Raw genomic sequence first — 19777 nt, forward strand, 5'->3', positions numbered from 1 at the left:
TTTTGATAGCAGTTCAAAGGAATGCTTCACACAGACTTTGCCAAATGTTTACCTTTAAACCCTTTTGTGCCCCAAGTTTCCACCTCCTTCTGACCAATTCCAAAACTGTTCTGCTGCTTTTTCACCTTTGTAAATTCCAAGCAAAGCAGTGCTTTTGAAGTTAATGCAAGTAATAACTATGCATTTTTATAATGCTCTATGTCTTTTTAAAGACTTTTACATAGTTATGTTGTTTAATCTTCACAACTCTCCTATAAAGTTTAACCTACTGGGAAATGTGTGTGGTAGTTTAGAACCCTCTAATAAATCTCTAACTTAATAACCATTTTTTGAGAACACACTATATGAGGCACTTTTACAGAAAATTATTTCTAACACAACTCTGCAAGCCATCCCATGACAGCAAATATACCCAATTTAAGAATGTAGAAAACGTACTAAAACATATACCATAAAATTACATTAAAATGAAATATTAACTATTTCACAAATCTATGTTAAATCCTGTATAGATTTTTATATGGTGCTATTTATTATAAAAAGTAATAATATTGTAAGAGAGAAGCCATCACCTCCCAGTCAGGAGGGTAGAGGGAAGAGAACAACATGTGACTTCAAATAATCCGGCTCCAAAAAAAGTCTTTTTCCTTCTACATTTCCCTATATTATCTGAAAAAAAAAAACTATTTTTTTTTTTTTTGGAAAAATCTAAGGTTACATTCAAAATTTGGATAATTCAACAGGACTTGTAAGTTCTAAACATAACAATTGTTTTATCACCCAATACAAATGGAATCAATAAAATTCCCTTCTTCTTGTAGATTTCTCTCGTTCCAGCTGTGTTAGCTCATCCTTGATGAGTAGTTTCTGTGGGACTCAAACATCTCAACCACACTGGCCTCTATGATGTCTTCATGGCTTAGGTCATTTGCTAAGGTCATGTTTTACTGAATCTGTAGTACAGCTTCTGTTTGAAAGGAGCCATAATTTTTGCGATCACTCATGGGACAGATCATCTTCCATACAGCATTCACTGTTAATAAATGGACTCCCTGCCAAGACCAGGCACTGGTCTACACTGTCCATGATATCTCAGATTCACCAAGTGTGGGCTTCTATATATCATTAGTTTATCACAGGTGTTCACCAGAAAATCTATACAAGTACTAAGCCTTGAAAGTGGCATTCCCACTTCAATCTACAGCCTATGAAATAGTCCCTCTTAGATTATCAGATAAATCACCTAAATTTACAGGCCTGGCCTGGGGCATTATTATATGGAACACAGAACCTTTGAACGAAAGGACAAAGAAATATAAATGAGACATCCTTGAGGCCTGCGCATTGCTGTCTTGGCCTTCCTGTTAGGTTACAACATTGCTCTCAGGTTAGCTCAGAAGCAGGCTTGGAGAGCCCTGGGATTTTCAGAATAGTGGACAAGTAAACACTTTAATTTTATTAAAGTCATCCTCAGCATGGCCTCAAGTGATATTTGGCTACTTTAACCTGGGACACTATTATCTTTCACACTACATTATTATCTGTTTCTCACTACATCTTTCACAGAAATAAAAGTATTTTCAGGCAATCCTTTCCAATCAAGCTCTGTATTTTCAACCTGACAAGTTTGTTTCAAGGAGGGAAGGCAACACTTCAGGAGATGTGCAAGACTGGTATGTTCCAGAACTGCTATCTTCCCTGTTCATCTTCATGCTATGCAAACTATCCTTCTCTTAGAATGTTATCAAACATCATATACTTGACAAGAACTTCCATTGCAAAACCATGACTTCTGCACACCACAAGTCCTCAATCAGTGTGGCTTCTGAAATATTACAGTATTCAAAGGCAAATTTTACTGCCTCCTATTCTACGCTCATACATACTCAATGGGTTTCCATCAAAATATTTTTATGCTAAATTAATTTACTAGCACTTAAAGGTAGAAGTGACTGACAATCATTAAACAAATATTTTCTTGATTTTGTATAATAGAACGTAAAAGGAAATAACTCCAAGTACTTTTGCTATTTAGCCAAGTCTTAATCTTCATCAAATTGTCTTAAGACTTCAGACTTTACATTTAACTAATTGATGAAGTTTCCTTTTGCACCTTTGGCATTTTCATGGTTTGGCTTCTTTCCATAGATCTAGGGCAAAGGTTTGCAGCGGATGTTAATATGTACCACCGACAAGCACATTTCTAGAACTTTAAAAGAAAGGCTTACACATTTTGTTTTCTAATTTATTCCCCTGCCTGGTTCTACCTCTTGGTTTGTTGCCTACTCTCCAAAACAAAAGGCATAATTCATTTTCTTAAAAGGAAGAAAGTGAGAAAGCAAAATCATACCTGAGGGAAGGAGGAATAAGGAAACAAGTAGGGCTCAGGCACGGTGGCTCATGCCTGTAATCCTAGCACTTTGGGAGGCCGAGGTGGGTGGATCACCTGAGGTCAGGAGTTCGAGACTAGCCTGGCCAACATGGTGAAACTAAGTCTCTACTAAAAAAATACAAAAAATTACCCAGGTGTGGTGGTTGCACATCTGTAATCCCAGCTACTAGGCAGGCTGAGGCAGGAGAATTGCTTGAACCTGGGAGGTAGAGGTTGCAGTGAGCTGAGATCGTGCCATTGCACTCCAGCCTGGTTGACAGAACGAGACTCCATCTCAATTTAAAAAAAAAAGGAAAGAAGTAGAGAGGGGTAAACTTTCACAGTGATAAGCAACCTGGAGAAGTAAAATTCTGGGAACAAAGTTGAGCAAGATGGTCACCTGCGTGTTTCAAGTGCTCTCAGAGTTACGGAAAATGTGGGTCAACCTGAAGACGCTCCACTGATGGCTGGAGCAACTTAGGTATCCTTGCCACTTAGGAGGCAAACTTACCACAGCCGGAGGCTCAAATTCCAGAGCTCAACATCTTTTTGAGGACCAAATATAGAAAAGAGTCATGGACCAAAAGGTGGACATTTGCTTGGAATGACAAAAACAGTTCAAGCTGAACCTTAAAATATTTAAAACTCTAAAACTTTAAAAACACTACCAGACATATAAAAACAGACACCAAGACAAATGTGATGGTTTGGAAAATGAGCCATATGCTGTATGCTACATACAACAAAGGTGCTAATGTTTTCCATAGATATGGATAGCATTGCTTCCCAAACCCATTGCCGAGAGGTTTCAATACAGCCAGACCAGCCCATCACTAGAAACCGTTTATATTGGATGTTAGACCATTTTTCAGTCATTTCTGGTTAGCGTTTACTGTTGACTACTGGGTTCTAGGTCTTAGTAAGATCATAGATTTATGAACTGAAGTAGTAGGGGAATGCTTTACAGGCTGCTTAAAATTGTTTGTTAATTTAACGTGCTGAAATAAATGTTTATATATCAAATATTGAACAAATCAGACATACAAAAACAAAAGCTAGTCATGCTTTTTCATATATATATATCTAATACAAAATATTTATGTATGTGTTGGTAACACTGCACATTGATATATTTGATGTGTGTATATGCACCCGTACCTGAAACCTCTGTAAGACTGGTCACCGCTTCTTAATCTCATCTCCCTGTGTCTCAAAAAGCAGAGGCTATGTTGTCCCTAACAGTAAGTGCTTAAAGCAACTGATAGAGGTCCAATGGGCCATTACTAAGGCCCAGTTTTGATGACTGATGCTCTCGAAATTTGCTTACTGCCTTTTCTCCCTGCATCTGAATCAACTGGGAACTGTCAAGTTTAAAACGTTATACAAGGATGTCTTTCTCCCATTCCACTGCAATGCATCTGTAAATTTTAAATTATAATGGCTTATTCATACTTTTCAAAAGAAAAAAACAGTGTGCTGCCAAACCTGGCTCTGGAATCAGATGGGGGTGGGGGTGGTATCTGCAACCCACAGAAAATAGAAAATTCTCATTGTCTGGAATGTGAAGCTGGTAAATCTTTTTTTTCATCTTCATAGCATGACTGTAAGAGTGTTCCATATGTAAGGACAATCACTAATTATGTTTGCATAAGTGTATCACCATTACAGAGAGTAGAAAATGCATAAAAATCCAGGCTGAGTAAAAGAAAAATAACTTCCTTATGGCATATTAATCTCTTTTTTTTTTTGTTTTGTTTTTTACTACATACATGTAATTTTCCAAATATAGTCACCTATTATTCAAACCTAGGCGATGCAAGCTGGTCTGGGAGTGTCATCCCATCTCCTTTCCCACAACGGTTGGCAAACATAAATGAACATTCTTACAAGTTGGTCTGCTGTTGTGAAAATTTCCTTAGAGACCTGGGGCTTCCTTTTAAAACATAAAGATGACAACTGTTTCATTAAGAAATCCACATGCAGCCTGCTACCTGCTTAAGGAGGAAACATTTCCTTCGACTCTAAATCAAGTGAGTAAATTTAACATATCTGTGAGGGTTGGGTGCACTGAATTTCTGGCAGAAGTCCACAACTAAAAGAGGTAATGCATTATTTTATTTTATTTCTTTATGAGAAAAAAAAAAATCTGCTGCCACACCTAGCTCAGGAATCAGAAGGGGTGGAGAGCAATTTGCAGCCCATTGATAAAGAACAACACAGATGATCTTAGGAAAATTTTTTCTCACGGGAGCATTCCTTTCAACCAGAATAAAAGGCCTAAAGAAGGGTAGCCGTGGTTGGCTCTGCCTTTGCTGTCTTTACCTGAATAGAGGTCAGGCCCAGGTCCTGGGGAGCGTCCCACGGTCCCTTCAGCAGCAGCATCTCTAGGGGAAGTGGCCGGCTGCAGGGGCTGCACGCTGAGGCAATCCGTGAGCAGGTCTGGATGGAGCTCTGTGCTGGACCGCAACTAAGAGGAGAAAACGGAAGAGACATTGATAAGGAAAGCTGGTCCTTGGAATATTTTCCTGGGAAGGCATCATGCTCTATCAGTGCAACTCAACCCACAAAAATTTATCAAGTAGCAACTACGGGTAAGGCACAGAGTCTTAACAGAGTGTCAATAAAAGGGTCAGTTCTCCAATCCTAATAACACCTGGCAAGAGCTTCCGGAAAAATGTGGCTAGAGGCGGATTTGACTTCAGTCCTTGATATTTCCACTTATGGGAACTCAACTTCCTATTATACTTCCTTTTATTTGTTCTATATCTTATCAGCACTTATAGCGATAACAACAACAAACTCAAGTAGACTTAATCCATCTTGGAAAGTGCTTTTAAAATAGAAACACTGTCATGAAAACATCCCAGAGATGATTAAGAAATGCCCATTGAGATTTAACTCCTATAGATTTTCCATGAAGGGAAAATACTCAGGTTAAATTTTAAAATATTATGGAACATGATTCAAAGATAAAACAGTGTGATTAACAGCAACAAAACTCCAACAGTAAGTTACATAAAAACAGAACAATTTAAATCTTATACATTAAAGAGTTACATGTAAAAAAAGTCAAACAATTAAAAATGCTAAAATAAACTGTAGGTGAAAAGTTGATCTTTTAATGAATAAGAATTTTTTAAGTGTAATTGAAATGGAAAAAAACACAATGTAAGATTTAGTGACATAAAAATATTAACATCCTGCTTATACAAAAACATAATACCTTAAAAGCAATCTAGAAATATATTTGTTACAAACATTGCAAATGGTAATCATCTTTGGTATTTATAGAGTGCGTGTATAAATTGACTTTATAAAGACAAGACTAAACCTTTAGATATAGAGCTAGAGTATGCTTATGCAGTCAACAAATATTTATTGAGTGTTTGTTACATACTTCTCTAGACCCTAGGAATGCTGACTGCTTTTGTCAAAGTTAGACTCTAGATGAGGAAGCAGATGATGAACAAATAAAATATATACAACCTCAGATGGTGATAAATGCTATGGAGAAAAGTGATGCAGAGAAGTGAGACAGTGAGTAGCAGTAAGGGATGGCGACTTTAGATAGGGGATCAAGGAAAGCCTCTTGGAGATGGCATTCATAAAAAGCTTTGAAAGAAGTGAGGAATAAGCTGTGCAGACCTATGGGGGAAGAACCTGCCTACCCTGCGGGGTGTCTGGATGTTGTAGGGAGAAGTAAGAGTCAAGTAGGGTGAGCGTGGGGCCTGGGGCCTGGGGAAGAGAAATAGAAGATGAAACCAGGGATGAAAGGTGGGGAGGTGGAAATGGGAAGGAGACGTTGGATAAAGCTTTGACATGAACTGAAACTATTAAAAAAGAAAAAAAGGAGAAACAGAAATGACAATAAATGTGAAAAATGTTTGGCACACTTGCAAAGAAGTGCAATGTTAAAATGTCTTTTTACTTGCTGAATTATCAAAAACATAAAAAAAAACAGTAATAGTGAAGATACAATGAGAGAGGCATTGTTCACACTGTTCATAGGAGTGAATATTGCTACAGTCTAGATGGTATCTGGGAATATTTTTTTCAAGGTCCAGAATTGAAATAATTTGATTCTAGAACTTGTCTTAAGGAAATAGCCAGAAATTTTAAAGAAGATTTTTACCCCCCCAAAATACACACATATATATAATAATAAATAGCATTATGTATAGCAATACCTAATCAGAAAATGTAACTTAAAATGTCTTAAATGTCTACAAATAGGGCTAATCAATGATTTTACCTCAATTTGATGGAATATTATGTAACCATTAAAATATTTATGAACATAAAAGCAAAACTCAAAGTTTTATATATATATACACAAAATGATAATTACATAAAAATACATAGATAAAATATCAGAAAGTAGTGTAATTGAACATTAAAACTGAGTTTTGCTTTCAGTAGCACTATTACAAACTTATTTCCTTCCCTTTTTTAAAATCATTTCTTCTGCTTTCTGTAAGGTCCTCTGAATGGCCTACACCACGGTGGAGCCATTGTGACCCCTGTGACCCACATGTACAGGCCTCCTGGAGTCACAAAGGCTGGAGCAACAGGAGAACCACTAAAGAAGAAGAAACAGCTAGTTCCTGCCTTCACTGATTAACCGACCCTGCAACATTCCACCATTCGGATATGTTCCCGCCCTACCCTAAAGAATCAATCGACCTTGTGATATTATGCCTTGCAACCTCCTTCCACCTCGTGACTATGCACCTTGTGACATTCTTTCCCTGCCTGAAAAAACTGTCCCTAACTGTAACTTTCCACTACCTATCCCAAACCTATAAAGCCAGTTCCACTACCACCACCCTTCACTGACTCCCTTTACAGACTCAGCCCGCTCGGACCCAAGTGAAGAAACAGCCTTACTGCTCACACTTAGCCTGTTTGGGTAGTCTCTTCAATTAGGCGCACGCATAACACTTTCCAAATTTTCTACATTCCAATGATTTCCAAAGCTGGCTTGCACCAATCTGAGGTGTTAATTTTGTGCATCTTTTCCAAACCTTCCATGCAATGATGACAGACTGATAGCTTGAAATCGGTCATAGTGAAAGTATTTACACCATGGAAATTGGCAATTCTACAAACAGGCTTTTTCATCTAAAGAGCTGGTTGCTAAACATTACCAGCACACCGCTGGCAATGACAATGACCAAATTCTGATCAGAAAGAAAGACAAACACACACATACACCAGTAAGTTACTATTTAGAAAGAAGTATTTCCTGGGTCTCAGAAAGCTTCATAAAGAGAGAAACACATGCCCAGATCTTAGCCCAAGAACATGAAAGTGGCACAGTGACCCTAAATGTAAGGAAGGGACATTTAACACAAGTAGTGACTGAGACATAACTTTGTTGTAATTTCCTCAGCTGTGGCACATTGCAATCTCTGACCAGGACTGTCTGTATTAGTGCCTAACTCTTTCAGGACCTTTGGAAGGTATGTTTGTTATTTTGGTACTAACCTAACACATAGCGTCTAAGAAAAACTGGAAAAAATATTTCAAGGTTTGGAAGGAGTTCTGGTGATCACTTTTAATTTATCTTCCATCATTAAAATATGATCTGGGGTCCACATGTTTTACTGAGGGCAGACATGGATGCTTCTCTGCTTTCTATTACCAACTACTCTAGGGTTTTACATTTATCAGTACCAATGAGGTCTTTGCAAGGAATTTCACGGCTAGGGTTACTCCTGGCATCAAAGGCAGGCAATTCTTTCTTAGCTTCACTAAATATTCATGTTTTCAAACAGTGTGAGTCCATACAGCTTTGTGGTGAGAGTTAATTTGGTTTTCTCTGGGATTAGGCATGGTTCTAGAAAGGGCTTCTTAAATTGAACAAGCTTAGGAATCTTAAGTAAAATTTCCAAAGGAGAGCCATATGCATAGAAATGCAGTCATGATATGGAAGTGTAGTATCCCTCCCAGATCTTCAGACCAGGAAAGGGGCTTTCAGATCCCGTAAGGTTTTTAAGCATTCTCTAGTACAGGAATGATCTAAAGGGTGAGGCAGGAGGCACACAACAGAATCTCTTGGGTGGGGTGTCTTTCAATGTAACACAGTTTTATATTTGGAATAAGAAGCCCAACTATTTATTAAAAAAAAAACTGCATAATGTATATTTTACCAACATCTTTTTTTTTTTTTTTTTTTTTTGAGACAGAGTCTTGCTCTGTTGCCACCAACATCTTCTTAGCTGTTAGGAATAGTTAAAGAAGATAGAAGGAAATTTTTCAAGGACAGGAGGGAGGGTCTTCACCTGTGGTTCCCAGTCTTGGGGATGTATCAGAATCACCTGCAGTGTCCCAACCCAGAGCTGCTGATTCAGTAGGTCTGTGATGCATTTCTAAGTTCCCAGGTGATGATGCTTCTATTGGTCTGGGGATTACAATTTTGGAGCCACTAGTCTCTAAGAAATTTTAGGAGGAGAAACTAAGATTTTTCTGGTTATTGAAAGAGGAAATGAACTGTGGAAACAGCAAATTATAAAAACCTAGCATTTTTTAATGTACGAACAGAAACCTTGTTATCTCATCTTCCTTGACAATCCACATTAGCTGTGACTAATAAAGATCTTTCTGAAGTAATGACCTTGGGCCTCTATGGTTAGCAGATACTAGGAAAAGTCACAGGAGGAGAAGATACCTACAAATCCTAGGAATGTCTGCAAGTCATTGGACTTGGAGATACTGGGAAGGTAAGTTCCAACTTATGCAGGGATGAATGTGTCATGTTTTGTAGCTTGTTGTCATCATAAAATATCTTGGCAATTTTCTAAGATGCCTCTTTGGGATATCTGGACCTTAGAAGTTTAGTGTTATCTCCTGTGAGAAGTAACCATTAAGCCTAGGGCCATACACACAAAAAAACTATTAAATTTCCTATATAACACATCTGACTTTCTTCAGAGCTCATAATAATAAGTGGTTAAATGAGGCTCATTTCTTAAAAACAACTTGGATTGTATTTTCTTTCACAGGGATAAAAAAGGTTAAAAAATTGCAATCTAGTTTATTACCTGCTCTTAGCAGAGAGCAGAGGACTTGCCCTTTACAAAGTCTTGACTGCTCTTTGCAGAAAAAAGTGGAATTTGAAACCACTGATTGTCAATTCACCTATTTCAAAGGACTGCTGTGTTGCATGACACCAAGGACCTTTGTTCACATCGTAATCTATGTGAACGGCATTCCTGGAATCATTCAGCTCAGCTACCCTAACCACACTCCATTGGTTCCAAAGTGGCTCTGCCCTGATTTATCCTTCTCATTCATTTGTCGAACAAATATTTCTTGGGCCTCAACCATATGCCAGGCACTGTTCTAGGGGCCGGAAATAAAATAGCAATCAAAACAAAGACTCATTCAGAGAAGTTTACATTCTAGAGAAGTCAGATAATAAACAGTAAATTAAGTAAATTGTAGAGAAGGTGGCAAGTGCTATGGAAACAGCAAAAAGAAGATAAAGGTAGATGAGATTGGGAGTGATGGGGAGAATTTTGACCTTTTTGAGAAGAGATATTTGAGGAAAGACTTGAGGAGTTGGAGAAATTAGCTAAGGATGAAGAGGAAGAGAGTTCCAGAAAGAGGGAATTTCAAGGAGGTCAGCATGGCTGGGTTGGGGTGTAACACTGAGACAGAAGTAAGAAATGAGGTCTGAGGTCACCCTGCAGCCCCCAGTAAGGCTCTTGGTCTTGGTGCAATAGGAAACTCTTACAGGGGCTCCACCATAAATGCCTACAGTCTCATAGGCACTTCGTCTCCCCTTCTTTGAGAGCCCATGTGAGCTGTGAGGTGTGACTACTGTGATGGTTGGTTTTAGGTGTTAACATGCTAGACTTTAGTATCCAGTTATTCAATCACTCATCTAGATGTGTGACTGCTATACTATGAAGGAATTTCGTTGATAGGCTTAACATCTACAGTCAGTTGACTTTAAAAACAGAAGATTATCCCCTACAATCTGGGCAGGCCTCATCCAATCAGTGAAAGGCCTGAATAGCAAAAGAAACTAAAGTTTCACTTAAAAAAAAGAATAAATTCTGCCTCTGGAATGCAGCATCAGTTCCTGCCCAAGAGTTTTTGGCCTGCCCTACAAATTTCTGACTTGTCAGCCCCCATAATCTCAGAAGCCAATTTCTTGAAATTATTCTCTCCCCACTCCCACACACATAATATATAGATATTTATCTTGGTGAGTCTCTTTTTCTGGAGAACCCCAACTGATACAGATACTATTACAATGCACTTTAAAACCACTACCATATGATGGTTTGTTTCAGGTCAGGAAGGAGAGAGCATCATGCAGCTGAATCCCACAGAAAAGGGCTGGATGTGCATAGTCAACAGAAAACACTTTTAAAGACTGCATTTCAATTAAATAAATATACACCAATCTCTACAGTGTGTTGGATACTGTGTACCTCACAACTCTATAGGGTACATACTATTGTGACTTCCATTGTAGAGATGAGAAATCTAAAATAAATTACACAGCTACTAAATGTCAGGCTTGGGTTTTGGTGTGTTAGAATCCCAAATCATGCTCTCAGACATTACATTACACTGGTTCATAAAATAGCCCACCCCCAACTTTCTCCTTGTGTCCACACCACACTACACTGCACAGGCTAACACACTTCTCTTCATCTTATGGCTCCTTTTTTTTTTTTGAGACGGAGTCTTGCTCTGTCTCCCAGGCTGGAGTGCAGTGGCGCGATCTTGGCTCACTGCAAGTGCCACCTCCCGGGTTCACGCCATTCTCCTGCCTTAGCCTCCTGAGTAGCTGGGACTACAGACGTCCGCCACCACGCCCGGCTAATTTTTTTTTTTTTTTTTTGTACTTTTAGTAGAGACAGGGTTTCACCATGTTAGCTAGGATGGTCTTGATCTCCTGACCTTGTGATCCACCCGCCTTGGCCTCCCAAAGTGCTGGGATTACAGACGTGAGCCACCGTGCCTGGCCTGACTCATTTATATTCTAGCCCGAAGCCTGTCATTCAGAGCTTGTTCTAGGAGGAAAAGAACCTGGGTAGCCAAGTTCTCTTGTCACCACTGTGTATATTCTGACACCATGCCCTTTAGGGAAAGTGGTCTTTGTTGGAGTAGAGATTGAAGCAATAAAACGGAATGGACCACTTCTGTTTGGTTTTCACTGTCCCCTCCCCTGCAGGTTTGTCACCTGGTTCCATCCTGGCCTAGTAACATGAATGTCTGCAGTTGACAAAAATAAAGCATGGTGCTCATCATTCCTCACCATCTGCATCCTAAGCACACACACAGTGGTCCCAGGGCCCCGTCTCCATTCCCTTGATGATCACCAGTGGTTCTCAGAATGGGGGCACTGTCATGGTAACTTTCTGATCCTGAATGAGATGATCTTGACCCAGGGAGTCACTGAACTAAGAGAGGATACCTTGCCAGAGGTCAGGCCGTGTGAGGCCTTCCTTGCTAAGAGAGGATACCTCCCTTTACTCTTTCTCCTGATTCTGACTTCCTTCTCCGGTTTCTCTTCCTCTTCCCATTCTTCCACTGTCATCTTTTTGGTCCTCACTCTTTCCAGAGAGTTCAGTCAGACTCTGTAGGAATGATGCACACCTCTATCTACATGCTCCCCACATGCTATTTTAGATGTGGAGGTCAGGGAAGGCCTCTGTAGACTGGACATTCTGGGCTGAAACCTGAATGAAGCGATGGAGCAAGATATGCAGAAAGGCATGAAATCTACCAAGGAAACAAACTGATGGGTTCTGAAAATAGTCATTGGAGAAGAGTGAGCAAGGGAGCAAGAGGAAGGGTACGGGATGTGGGGCTGGAGAAACTGCTAGAGGTCAGGCCGTGTGAGGCCTTCAAGCACATGAAGATTCAGGATTTGCTTTCCTCGCAATGGTGAACCACTGGAAGTGTGTGAGCAGGAAAGCAAGTGGTTTATCTTGTAAAAGATTCACTCTGATTACTGTGCAGAAAACAGGAGGAGGACAGGTGTGTCTGGTTAGGGGCTATTACAACAATTTGGATGAGAGATGCCAATGGCTTAAGGGAAACAGAGCGGGTGAGATGTGGTCAGTTTCTCTTTTGAAGGTCAAGCTGAATTCACTGTGTAATATGAGAGAAACACAGGAGCCAAACATGGCCTTACGTTTTGGCCCAAGGAACAGCAAAGGAGAATAGAAAAGGAGCAGGTTGGAGGTAAATCAGCAATTTGGTTTTGAATGTGTTAACACTGAGATGACTCCTGGACTTCCAGGTGCAGAAAACCTGCAGGCACCTGCACACAGAGGGTGGGTTCACAGAGCACGATGGGGCCGGACCACGAACACCAACTCCTTGCTGCATTTCTGCCTCAGGCTCTTCTCTCACCAGTTCATCCTGTGATATCAAATGGACTCTCCTAAAATTGAGTTTATTGTGCTATACCCAAGGTACAAATATCCTCATGTATTGCTTAGCACACAAGTCTCAAAAGGCTAAGACATTAAGCACCTCCATACTGTGACTGCACCATGTCCCACGAATGCATATTTCCCTGGGTCCTGACAAGAGCCTATCCTCACTGTCTGCAAACATCCCACGTAGTATGCTGCTCATTCGTCCTGCCCGGAACAGACTCCCTCCTCCTAATGTAACTCCTCCAAGATCCTGTTTATGACTCACTTCCTGAGTGAAGCCTCCCCTGACCAGACCAGTCCACACTGGGCCTCTCAGGGTACAAGAAGAACTGCAGAATCCACTTTCAACACTCCTGTGATTGGACATGTGCACTGGGGCTTTGTTTCTTGTTATAAATTTAATCTGTACAACTGTGTTGGTCAGTCCACAAGGACCAGGCTGACTGTCTCTTAAGCTTTTAAAACTCCACAGCAGCCAGCAGTATGGAACCAGCATCATGGTAAATCATTTAATCACTAACTGCCAATTGGATTTGTAAGAAGGAGCCACAGTTCTTTATGGAAAGGAAGCTACAATCTCTTGGTGAGTGAATATGTCTAAAATAGACAACATGGTCTTCTCATAATTTACCTTCCTAATAGAGAATTTTCAAAGATTACAGGTGATATAGATGTGGCAGAAATTACTGATGCCCTGCCCAGCACTCCTCTGATCCCTTCGATTGGCAATGTGCTGCCACGCCTCAGCTTTGGTGTGTCCATGCCCCATATTCTGTGTACTTCAGAGTCAATGGCTAGCATCCTCTACCCCCAAACACACACACACACACACACACACACACACCCCAATTACTAAACAGTGCTCCTTTGCCTCAAAGTGAGACAAATGCCGAGATGTTATGTTCCACAGCTCCTTGTGGGACTGGGCTAGGTTGAGACCACCTGAACTGGCACCCGTGCCTTGCTTTTTCCTTTTTCCCCATCCTCTCCTGAGTTCTCTTGCAAGTGCTTCCTTCATAAATCACATGCACCTGAATCCTGGGCTCACAGTGGGCTTGTGGGGCAGCCAACTTGGCAAATATTCTAAACTTACTTTGATTTGGTTCAAGAATGTCGAGAAGCAATCAGCAGCCCTTAAAAGGATGCTCTGATCACATTGATTCATTTCTCTTCTGTGCCTGCTTTGCCAGCTTTGCACACCAGGAGTATGGAAACTAGATGTTTAATGAAAGTGGGGTGAACCATCCTGGAGAATACCAAAAGCCTTATTGGGGAGACCAAATTAAAAACAAGACCTTAATTTGCCAGAACAATAAGGAGTGAAAGGGGCTTCAGATGTCACCATGTCCAAACCTCCACCTTATGCCCAACTTCCCTGATAGCAACCTGTAAGTGGCTTGTCAGTCTTTGCTGCTTGATACTGTATAGTAAGGGGCAACGTCCTCATCTCGGTTGTTAGCCTCAACTTTAGACAGTTCCAATTGTCAGAAAGACTTTTTTGTATATTGAGTCCTAATCTGACCCTCAGAAACTATTAGAATTGCTTGAATCCTTTTATTCATACACCTGCAGGAAGGCTCATGGACATAGACTTGTGACAACTCTGAGTCTCGGAAAACAATTTGTGAGCCTCTGAGTGTTAGTGATTCTGATCTTCAAGGAACTATTTTAGGGCTTAATTGCCCAACCTATTCAGGTGCAAGTAAACAGATTGGCTCCTTCATTTTTATACAATCTCCCATTATGAAGTATTTGTTTAAAATGAAAGTTTTTCAACCTTAATAGTGAAATCACCTATCAAGGTTTGACAAGGTTCCTGCATGCTGAAATTTGAGCTGCTTCCCTAACAATGCAGGGATTTTTTTCTAATATATGAAAACAAAACACCATCAATTGTGATTTGTATTTTTTTTCTTTTTTCTTTTTTTTGTACAGGATTATTCTGTTAATGTTTATAAGCTCTTGTAACAAGAGATGGAAATTTTACTCCCGTCATTTTCTCATTTCAGATATGATTGAATAATCGTTCAAGATTAAGTGAGTCAAGTGGAAATAATTAGGAAAGGGAAAAAGGCCCAGATTCTTCAATTTTCAGTTCCATTACATTTTATTCTAGGAGCAAAGGCATTCTGTTAGTCTGAAGCAAGACATACTTCCAAAGAAAACGAGGCACAATCAAAGGCCTTTTGTTTTCCCTTTCTCCAATGAGCACAGTCCATCTGGGTCATGCATGTTTATGCATCACCTTGTAGGGATCCCTTTGTTCTCCAGAAATCAAATGCCACCAAAATATGTTTCTGAAGAAATGAAGCCAGAAGGAAAGAGAGTAGGATTTTTTTTCCCAGAGGGTTAAGGTTTATTACTAGAACATTCTCATCAAGTGTTCTCTGTGACACTTCAAGCAATGTGGATCTTGGGGAATTAACTCATTGCCAAAAGGCTTAAAAATAATTACAATGAATTAACCTATTATATTAATTACAATTAATTTTCAGTTAAATCTAAGAATTCCATCTTTAGGGGATTCCATAGCACTGACATGTAGGAAGTGGCTTTGGCATATGATAGGTAATTAATCTCTAACAATCTGCTATCAAATTCATTTCCTTTAGGAATGACCAATTTGCAAAGAGGACCAATTTGCAAAGAGAAATGAGAGTAAAGACTTAGAGAAATGGCATTGGAAGAAATCTCTTTGGGAACATAAGTGTCCAGTTGGGTGTTCTGAACATCTGTATAGGGGATACCTATTTGGTTAGCAGTGACTCCAAAGGCCCCAAATTTTATCCAGAGGTGATTAATGAGCATTCCAAAATATGTGAATGGGTACTATGCTGGGGTATATCTCAATAAGATCATGAAAAATCAGTGTCAGTATGGACACAACAAAACTAATGATTATTTAGTAAAAAATGATGATTTATGGAAATTGTTCAAGGAAACATAGAATTTCAGAGCAAAAAGGAACTAAGGTCCAAAAGCCTTTTCTGACAACTCTGTAGCAACACTATCCAGCTAAAATTTCTGTGATGACGGAAAGGTTCTTGACTGCACTAATTGGTAGCCACTAGCCACATGTGATTAATGAGCATTTGAAATGTGGCTAATGCAACTGAGGAACTTTTATTTTTATTTACTTTTAATTAATTTTAATTTAAACTTACAGTAATGAAGTGCACAGCACTACTACATACGATGGTAGCAGTCCAGCCTTTGTCTAAAGCCTCTTGATGACAGGGAACTTCCTTCCTTACATTAAGCACCCTCCATTGCTAAACAGAGTTCATCATATAAAAAGTTTTGCCTGAAGTTGAACTATAATCTGTCAACTATAGATCCATCCCCCTGGGGTTTATTCCTCCTCTCCTCCCCCAGACCACACAGAATAACTGCTCACAGTCTTTTACTGTTTTTTAGTATTTGAGAAGCTTCAAAATGCTGTAGTATCATAGAATTTCAGCCATGGAAGGGGCATGGTTTAGCTTCTTTGTTGACCCTCCCTCCTTAGCAGGTTTTTCTCCAGGCTGAAAAAATTTTGTTTTGTTATTTATTTATTTATTTTGAGATGGTCTTGTTCTGTCACCTAGGAAGGAGTGCTATGGCATGAATATGACTCACTGTAGCCTCAACTTCCTGAGTTCAAGCAATCCTCTTGCTTCAGCCTCCTAAGTAGCTGAGACCACAGGCATGGGCCACCACATCCGGCTAATTTTCAATAACTTTTTTAGAGACAGGGTCTCACCATGTTGCCCAGGCTAGTCTTGAATTCCGGGGCTCAATACATCTTCCCACTTTGGCTTCCCAAGGTGCTAAGATTACAGGCGGGCCAAATTTTTTACACAGATAAGAGGACACTTAGGTAAAAAGAGCTTGAGGCTTTTAGTTCAACTACTGTGTGATGCTGGGCAAGTATATTCACTTTCCTGAGTAGCGTTTTCCCTTCTGTAAAATAAGGATAAAATACCATTTAGTGATCTTGGCTGCTTTGAAAACTAAATCAGATAAGATAGAGAACGCATCTAACACTATGCTTGGACACAGAAGTCACTTACTAAAACATCAGTCCCTGCTCTCTCATATAACACGTTATTCCATTCAGCACCTTAATTACTCTCAATACTGAAGCTCAATGGCCTACGTGTAAATGACATCCAAATATTAATACAGTTAACCAGTTGTCTGACCAGGACAGGATAAATACAACAGAACAAACATACCCCTTATTCTAGGCTTTCTGTCTCTATTCATACAACTTAAATAGTCAATAGCTTTTTAAAATTCATGTTCCTTCCTTCCTTTCTTCATTCATTCAGCACATATTTCTTGGTTCTGTACCATGCACCCCAAACTATGCTAGGCCCAGGAGATAAAGTGGTACATAAGACAACTGAAGTTCCCTGCTCTCACATAGTTTACAGTGTGGCATGAATAAAGGTCATCATCAAGTAAAATCCTTAGATCTTTTTCCGTATGTTATGCTCTTTGTTTCTGATGGCACTGTATCCTGGGAGGCTACCTTTTTTTTTTTTTTTTTTTTGACAGATTCTCACTCTGTCGCCCAGGCTGGAATGCAGTGGCCAGATCTCGGCTCACTACAACCTTCGCCTCCCGGGTTCAAGTGATTCTCCTGCCTCAACCTCCTGAGTAGCTGGGATTACAGGCATGCACCACCATGCCCAGCTAATTTTTGTATTTTTAGTAGAGATGGGGTTTTACCATGTTGGTCAGGCTGGTCTCGAACTCCTGACCTTGTGATCTGCCCGTCTCTGCCTCCCAAAGTGCTGGGAATACAGGTGTGAGCCACTGTACCCGGCCGGGAGGCTACCTTTCTAAAGCTGCATTGCTGTTGAGTGGTACAGAACCTCTTCTTGGCTACGTATCATTCAACTCAAGCACTCAGCTGGCTACCATGTACCTTTTTCAGTGCCTTGTGAAAACTTGATTAAAACATTCTCTGGCATTAAGAACGATGTTAAATGGCCGCCCCAAAGTGAGTTATCTACAAAAATTGTCTCTAACCTATGAATTACACTACAACATTAGTAACCACTTACAATAGCCTCTCCACAATATGGATCATAAAATATAAGACCCAGACTACATGGAGTTGAATTTTTGTATCCTTACTAATGAAATGTTAGACAACTATGAGAAAGTTGTTTAACATTTCTTTACCTTAGTTTTCTTTGTAAGATGTGGATAATAATGGCACCTAATTTATAAGGCTGTTGTTAGGGATAACATGAGATAAGAAAGCATTTCACCAATACATGGTATATAATCAATGTGAAACACGTACTGCCATTTCTATTATTATTTTTATTAACGTTCAGTGCAGAAGCACTGTTATCACTCCATAACATGCACTCCTGTTTTCCTTTTTCTCCCACCCATTTTTGGGGACATATTTTCTCTTTATCAGCTTCTTCCTTTTGTGTACCACAGTGTGGCAACATGGCAAGGGGAAAAGGATGGAGACTTTGGGGTCAAATAGATACAGGTTCATATCTCAGCTCTGCCCCTACTGCTATGTGGCCTTTGGCAAGTTACCTCTCAAGACTTCAGAATCTTCCTCTGTACAATGGAGTGATAACATTAACTCTGTAGGCTTATAACATAATTACATGAGGTGACCTAAGGACAATGGCTCTTGTTGCATATAATTGATTTTCTTTTTTACTCAAGAAGAGGCTATTGTGTATGTTAAGAGTGAGACCTTTGTTAGTAACACACTGGGGTCTTGCTTATTAGCCTAAGAGCTAGCGTCCTGGACCAGTGTCCTAATCAAGATACGAGCACAGTTTTCAAGGATGCATAGTGCCCTGGAATTATTCTATCTCAGGAGAATGTAGCCAGTGTTCACCCTCTTGGAAGAGACTAAAACATATTAGAAACCAGAACCAAAAACAAAACATTTTTAGAGCACTCTGAGATTGTTAACACTTCATTTAGACGTCCTTTTACCAAAATCTGTCCCACTATCTAGCTATGCTGGACAGAGTTGGGGAGCTGAGGTTCAAAAAGATGTTGAAATCAGAAAGGCATGCAACTTGTAATTTTTGTATTGTTACATTTGTAAAAACATAATTTTCTTCCTAAGTCAATATTTTTCTAAAACTGACACTGAGAATCTTACATTTTTTTCTAACTGGAAAATGATACACAAATGACACAGTCAAAGGTGAATTCAAGCTTCATTCAGAAGTATATCTTAAAAGCAGAAGACTAAACTGAAGAATGCATTCTTTTTTTATAAAAACAGAGAAGTGTTAATATGGAATTTCACTTTGCCATGAAAAACATCCCCCTTTACCCTTTGGGGCCTGGTTATCGGGTTGTGAAGACTCAAAGCAAAATGAAGGGTTTACTTTTATCACAGCTTCATAAATTCCTCTGACACTGGTTCATTGCACTAATGTGACCACACACATTCCATCCCATCCATTCAAGTGTAGCATTTTTCTTTCTATTCAAGTATTCTCAAGGTTTAATTAAAGCAGCCAGCTATCTAGTAATTACTTCCCCCGTCCATCTTACCAGCTCCGTATTGTCTTCCCTTGAATTGATTTCTGACTACAGCCCCTGCCTATGTTACAGCTTAGGAAGTGTGGGGAGGGACTCACTGTAAAAGTCAGCGCATCTCATTTTCTTTTGCCTTTCATTTCATTAAAACAGATAGAGTGAAGAAGATTTAAGGCTGATTTTCATGTGCTTGATTGTTTGGACAATTTTAAAAATACCTACTTCTAAAAGTTGAAGGCTGTCGTTTCAATGGAGAGCACTTGCTTTTTGCTCTCCCATCCATTCTATACTCAACAGTCAGTTTAGCTTTTCTCCTCATTCAAAGCCCTTTAGTGACTCTCCCCTAAATATTACCTATAGCCCAAATTCATGGGCTTTAACACACTGGCTCTCACCTAGCTTCATGTGGCTTCATGTCCCATGATTGAGGTCATGCAGTCAGGACATTCCTGTAATCTTTGTTTATTCCCATTCA

At 39.7% G+C, this 19777-nt stretch overlaps 1 protein-coding gene and 1 long non-coding RNA gene across 6 annotated transcripts in view; one reads left to right on the forward strand and one right to left on the reverse strand.

The window, feature by feature from the left end:
• Positions 1-19777, reverse strand: part of GLIS3 (GLIS family zinc finger 3) — a 499006-nt gene that overhangs the window by 69602 nt on the left and 409627 nt on the right. For all 5 annotated transcript variants that reach the window (XM_033237228.1, XM_033237227.1, XM_033237231.1 and 2 more), the window contains one exon: positions 4694-4838. In XM_033237228.1, the coding sequence (XP_033093119.1) occupies positions 4694-4838 (145 nt within the window). The remainder of the gene's footprint in view (positions 1-4693; positions 4839-19777) is intronic.
• On the forward strand, positions 4537-7266 carry LOC117098533. The gene is made up of 2 exons (XR_004443455.1): positions 4537-4962; positions 6850-7266. It is a non-coding gene; the product is annotated as an uncharacterized LOC117098533 (long non-coding RNA).

Source organism: Trachypithecus francoisi, unplaced genomic scaffold, assembly GCF_009764315.1.
Source record: "Trachypithecus francoisi isolate TF-2019V2 unplaced genomic scaffold, Tfra_2.0 Lachesis_group16, whole genome shotgun sequence".
NCBI classification, from domain to species: Eukaryota; Metazoa; Chordata; class Mammalia; order Primates; family Cercopithecidae; genus Trachypithecus; species Trachypithecus francoisi.